The sequence below is a fragment of the Brassica rapa genome, chromosome A10 (genome assembly GCF_000309985.2).
Source record: "Brassica rapa cultivar Chiifu-401-42 chromosome A10, CAAS_Brap_v3.01, whole genome shotgun sequence".
In the NCBI taxonomy this organism is placed as follows: Eukaryota; Viridiplantae; Streptophyta; class Magnoliopsida; order Brassicales; family Brassicaceae; genus Brassica; species Brassica rapa.
The window spans coordinates 18,620,773-18,626,984 of record NC_024804.2 but is presented as its reverse complement, the minus strand read 5'-3'; the positions used below and the strand labels follow the sequence as shown (position 1 = coordinate 18,626,984).

The 6,212-nt window shown below is 34.3% G+C and overlaps 2 protein-coding genes across 3 annotated transcripts; one reads left to right on the top strand and one right to left on the bottom strand.

Annotated features, from left to right (window-relative positions):
- Positions 1 to 45: 45 nt before the first annotated feature.
- On the top strand, positions 46 to 1,435 carry LOC103846968. Its single transcript, XM_009123982.3, has one exon. The coding sequence runs from the start codon at positions 737 to 739 to the stop codon at positions 1,310 to 1,312; it is 576 nt and encodes a 191-aa protein (XP_009122230.2). The 5' UTR covers positions 46 to 736; the 3' UTR covers positions 1,313 to 1,435.
- On the bottom strand, positions 1,302 to 6,061 carry LOC103846969 (putative HVA22-like protein g). 2 transcript variants are annotated; one of them, XM_009123984.3, is made up of 6 exons: positions 2,360 to 6,053; positions 2,177 to 2,275; positions 2,037 to 2,093; positions 1,902 to 1,965; positions 1,638 to 1,817; positions 1,302 to 1,564 (listed from the first exon to the last, which is right to left on the bottom strand). In XM_009123984.3, the coding sequence occupies exons 1-6, from the start codon at positions 2,389 to 2,391 to the stop codon at positions 1,499 to 1,501; spliced, it is 498 nt and encodes a 165-aa protein (XP_009122232.1). In that variant the 5' UTR covers positions 2,392 to 6,053; the 3' UTR covers positions 1,302 to 1,498. The 2 variants fall into 2 exon arrangements, with proteins under 2 accessions (XP_009122232.1, XP_009122231.1); XM_009123983.3 differs by having other exon boundaries at positions 1,302 to 1,817; positions 2,360 to 6,061.
- Positions 6,062 to 6,212: the final 151 nt, after the last annotated feature.

The window sequence follows — 6,212 nt, the reverse complement described above, 5'->3', positions numbered from 1 at the left end:
AGAGAGACGAAGCGGATAGAGGAAGCGCTGTTTCTAGAATCGGTTAACCTGGGAACGACACCGTATTGTAGCGATGAGTGGACTGTGTCAGGATCATTTCTATTTCTAAAGGCCCACTGGTCCAGGCCCATTTGTCACTTACTACTTGGAGTCGAGTTTTTGAGAGATCAGGTGGGCTGAACAACCACTTGCCCAAAGATGGGGGTGCGAACCTTTTCTTATCGACTATTATAAAGCCATGCATTAGACTTAGTATTGTTTATATGTTTTATAATCGACTATTATATGTATCCATGATGCATTATGCCATAGCTCATATATTTATTTATTCGTTTTTACTTATAACATTTACTGCGTAAATTAACACTGGATTCAAATTTTCTTCTAAAATGGAAGATCTTTATATATAATTAATTGCTTACTGATAAAGTATTATGAATTTTTAAAAAAAAATTATAAAAGGAATGATTATTTTGGTTGGTTTGATTAGTAATATATTTCTTCCATTCTTCACATCCACTTCTTTAACATACTTCTTTCTATATATACTTTATTATAATTTTTGCAATCACTAGCTAAAAAAATATACAGTGAAGAAACTCATATAAAAAACAGAAAAAACAAAAAGAATAGTATGCATAAACAGTTGTTAATTTTGTAATAGGTCTCCAGCACCAACCAGAATAATTCAGAAAATACAAAAAAAAAAAAAAAATACAACAGAAGATAGTGACAAATGATGCATATTATACACATCAATAATTGGTTTGAACCTCATATTTACAAGGAGACCCAATCAGCCACAAACCTATTCTCCTTCACACCAAAAAAAAAAAAAAAAAAAAAAACTATGGAGTCTCCGCCGTCAACTTCTCCGGCGACTCCCCTCCGCCGTAGAATCTCCATCGCAACGCCAACGTCCGTGATCACCTCCGATATCCCTTTCGCAATCGAATCTCCATCGTCGTTCGATTTCGACCTCATCTCCATAAAACCACCTTCCTCCGTAGCCTACACATCTCTCAGAGACATCATCTCGTCTCCGAGCAACTCCTCCGTCAAGCTACCGTCTATCAACGGCAGCAGCTCTCCAGTCTTATCCACCGTCGGAGATATTTCGATCCGCGACCCGCTCGTTAAGCAGGCCGCGTGGTCTTATCTACAGGCGACGGCGCAGACTTCGTCGGAGGACTCGGCTGGGTGTCAGTTCCTCCGCCGCGTGTGGATTCATTTCTCCGCCGGAGTGCAGTTCTTGAGACGTGTGTTCGAGTGGGTTCTGCATTCGATCTGTGCTCCTCAGATTGTTAAGTAGAGTTGATGAACACAATTGTTTTTGTATACAATAAAATCAAAAGATATTGATTTCGATTTCTAAAATTGTATAGTTACATGATTCTCTCAGCAGTTCCGGTATGGTCCGGTTTGGGTTTACAAATTTAATTTGTGGTGAACCGGTTATTACAACCGGTTATTGTAATCCTGGTTCTCTTGCTACAAGCTAACGGAGAAACATGAACGAAGCTCCTGCTTTGTGTCTCTCTTTGGACTTTGATCGTTCATTTTTCTGCAGAATAAGAAGAGAGTGGATTCATGAAAACGAGAGAGTGAGATTGAATCTGTTTGTGTTCATTACATACCTTGTCGAATTGTTGCTGCAGGTGTCTAAAGATTTGAAGAGTCCATTGATAGATGTATTGCAGTAGTTGAACAATTACAGTATGTCCTCGAATCTTTAAAACTAAGATCCCTTGATCAATGTTTAATTCATGCCTTGACATGTAGGGACATAGAAGCTTCTCGTAGACGTAGCTAATCCCCTATCACAAGACAAGATTAGGATACAAAGATCGGTTTTAATGAATGTTTTATGATGAGTTAGTTTCTTGCATTGGAGTGTGTACCTGTGATTTAGGGTACCATAAACAGACAAGAAGAGCGATTTTGATCTCCCCGTACAGCGGAAACCTAATGTTTGTGTACATAGAACAGCTTTAGCATCTGATGATTGAGATTAATAGTTACTAACCAATGCTCACCATGATACAATGATGTCTCCTATCCTTTCGAGAACTGTAAGAATACCCACCAAGATCCTACAAAATCCGAATCGAATTTTAGATAAGATGGTGTTATGAGAATCAGATTCCTTATTTAATTAACCACTGATAGGCATTACCAATACTTGCACCAGTATCTAAGTTCTTGAATCTCAGGTTTTTTCTTTTCCACGCTTTTGTAGCATCCATATGCAGGGTACGCGTAACCCACAAGCAATCTGCTCAAAAAAGAAAGAAAAAAACTAAGAGACGGAACAAAACTTACATCTATTACCAAATGAAGTAAGAGATGGTGTTTAAACATTATGATTCTTGTAATGAAATCTCCCAGCATCTTTGATCAACTAAACAGACTTTAGTCTTGAATCCAATCCGAAAACCTTCTAATGAAAAGCAGTGGTTTTCTGAGATTTAGGAAAACTTCTAAATGAGAGAGAGAAGCATAAGGAAAGTGGAGTTAACAATGAAATGATTAAAAGCATTGGGGATAAGAGAGAAGCAAAGGGGAAGTCTGAGATTGCTTGAAAAAGACGATTCCCTTACTTTTTTTTTATTTTTATTTAAAACGTCGCATTTCTTGGGATGCCCGATTTTGCATTTTTTCCGCCAAACCGTTGTAAGTTGTAACCGTTTTGGGTCAAACTCAACCCGCATTATGTTTTATTTAGTTGAGTTATTTTGTGTGAAATATTAATGTTAAAAAGTTGTGTACTATTGTAGAAAATTGTGTATTTAAACAAAAATTTAATGATAAGTTTAACTACCTTTACCAAACTCTCCTACTTAATGGTTTATTTGGAATAACAAAATGTGAATCAAAGCAAGTTGTGTCTTAGGTTTATATATTGTGGAAGATTATGGATCGAAGCAAATAGAAACAGAGAGAGTCAACTTGAAGGAAGCTGGGGCAAAAGGCCACGTCATTCTCACACAAAGAAAGACAAAACAAATGGGCTACTCAGTAGAATTTGGCCCAGTCAGACGCAAGTCTGTATACATCCATTATGAAGAAGAATCAGTGCTATTGAGGAACATTTTATAGAAAGAAAAGAAAAAGAAGCAATAGTAACGTGTTATGTGTTGTATAATTTTATTGTATGCATGTGTTTTTATGAACTTTAACACATGTGGAATTAGTTAGGTTATCTTGGATTACCACAAAAAAAAGAAGAAAACGGCATGTACATGCATTAGTCTTTTGGACAAAAAAAAAGGTTTATGCAAAAAGAAAACATGAAAAACTAAAAGAACAAAAAATTGAAAAACTTGCTCATTAGCAAGACATTAATTGTTGACATAATTTTTGTTGTTGGAAGCATTGTTGTTTATGAAGCTTATAAAATCTTTTAACTCGTATAACCAGCCACCCTCGATAAATCAATACCGTAGAAGAATATTGTTATTTCAAAGGATATATATATATCAGTGATAAGAACAGTACTCATCTAAAAATTAAATATTTATAAGCTTCATCAAGTAGTAAAAGTAATTTCCATGATTGACGATAATGCTAAAATTTAATAATAACAATTCAAGTTTAATGTTCTGACAGTATTGCTCCTTATAAATTGATACAAAAGATGTCAGTGAGAATTGAAAAAAAATATAGAGGATACAAAGAAAGTAGAAAACTATTGAAGTTTAAATGTGTACTGTACTCACAATAAAGAATAGCATATAAGATTTCAACCACTCAAGTTTAAATGCATTCATAGAAGCAATAATTAAATAATTAATTAGAAAAAACAAAATATAAAAAATTAAAAGTATGGCATACCTTCTTTAAACTTCGTCAAGATATACTAGTAAGGGTGAAATTTGTTTGTATGATACTGTGATGTCAGTGGCGAATACGTTAAGGATCATCTTAAAGAACAATACTTGAAAGCTAAAGCTTAGACATCGGGCGACATTCGAAAAACTCGATATAGTATAAAACGTACGTACTTCTGCATGTTTAACCACTAAATGTGATCACAAACGCTTATGAATAATATGTTTAATTTTGTCGATGAGTGATCCAGACACCTAATTGTCTATGATATACGACCGTGACTAGTCATAATACATAAATCTCGTGGACGGCGAATTGTGTGGGCTAAGAGTTGCAGACGTGGACTGACCACGTTGAGATACTTATCTAAATAATAAGCATTATGTTTGTAATTAGTTAGCTAGGGTTGATATGTATAGATATAACATCAACATGTGTATATCTTAAGAGTTAGAGTCTATAACTAATTAAGCTAAGCATGAATATTTATTCTTCATTCTGTCAGATTCAAGACTCAAGGGTAGGGATAATTTTTGCATGCTTTATTTGTATTTGTGGACGTGCAATTGCATGCGAGAATAAGTACGTTTATAATAGTTTTACGCTATGTGTTTGTTGACCAATTGGTCCTCAAATATCTTGGTGGGGCTCATATTTGAGAATGTGCCCACACCAAATCTACTATCTCACTCTCTCTCCCTCAAAATGCCAGTCTATCTACTCGATCTTTTCATCACTCACATGTCTCCTCTTGTCATCATGAAACTCACATACACTTCTCTCATATCCGACATGAATATGATTAGATGATAGTAGTAAATTAGAGTAGAGTAGACGGAACGTTCATACAACAATTCTATAATTAATAGAAGGCTAATTGGTGTACTAGAAAGTATATTTTTCCTCTTAATGACAGGGAAAAGTTTTCAAAAAAAAATTGTCTAACATTTTTTTCTAATATACACATAACCTTTTCGAACCGAAAACCTAAGGGTTAATAATTTTACGAGTATTCTCTTTCCCCAACGTTAGAGCTCTCTAACAACCCTCTTTAGAAATGTTACACGTAAAGAAACAAAAAAAATCTCTAAACTTTGGTTGATGTCAATTCCAATAACCTAAAAGAAGTTAATACCATCTAACCAGTTTGGCTCTGTGTGGGGTTACGAATTATAAACTCTATGAATGTAGAAGGTTAATCAAAGGATCGTTATAATTGAGAGAAAAGGAGAGGTAGGAAGCAAGAATTGAATAAGGGAACATGGAGCTTTGAAAGATGAGATTGCTAAAATTGGAAAGCGGCAACAGAAAGGTGGCATTTAGTGAATGATAAGAAGAGAAATTGAGTTATTTTAAAGACATGTCAACTAGTGTAATGACGAAGAAAAAATAAAGATAAGAAATGAGAGAAAACAAATAAAATTCGTAGCATCATCATGAGCATGACAATAATTATTTCTTTCTTTCTTTGAAGAGGTGAGCGAGAAGAGAGCAATGAAGGTGGAATTAAATTCGTATTTATAATCTGACGTAACGCTCATTACAATTCTCAACTGTCTCAATTACTATTGCATTTATATTTTGGTTTTAATGATACTCTAAATCTTAACATTTTGAACAGCTGTTATCAAAAACATTTATATAAATCGAAGCACCTTCCTCTGTTTATTTATTTATTTTTGTTTAAATGCTCTGAACTACTTTCCTCTTCCATTTTTCATCTTTTCACTTCTTTTTTTTTGTATTCTTCGTCGGCAGTTTTATTTTATAGAATTTACATTCATATTCATTCTCAGAAGCACCTAATCTAACTATCTTTAGCTCTGATAAATTCGTTTGCCATTTGCAAACTCATTTTCTAGATTTGTCTGCTTTTGTCTTTGATCAAACATGCAATTTGCTGAGGACAAAATCTTGTTATGTTTTCTTTTGCAGGAAAAGGAAAAATCAGTTTCTAGTGCCTATGATTAGGCTACAAAGACTTTTTGGATGATCAGAGAGAGAGATCTAACTCGAGTTGACATTAAAAAAAAAATTAAAAGAATATGAAAACAAGAGGAGTTTCGGGTACGTGTGTATGAATTTGTGGGGTCAAAGTAACAAAGTGGGACCAAAAAAAAGTTCTTGTCTGATCTCTAACCAGACTTTCTTTCTTTCTTTCTCTCATCTGAACTGCTTTTTCAACAAGTACAAGGAATCTATATAGTTTTTTTCTTCAGCTTTTTCTGGGGATCAGGATCAATCTACTACATCTTTCACAAGTCAATTATTTTTATCTTCTTTTTCGTGATGTGCAAGCAATCTATCTGCTACGCTAAGAATGTCTACTTTTTCTCATAGTCAACACACACAAAACGTCTAATTCTCTTATACAAGAAACA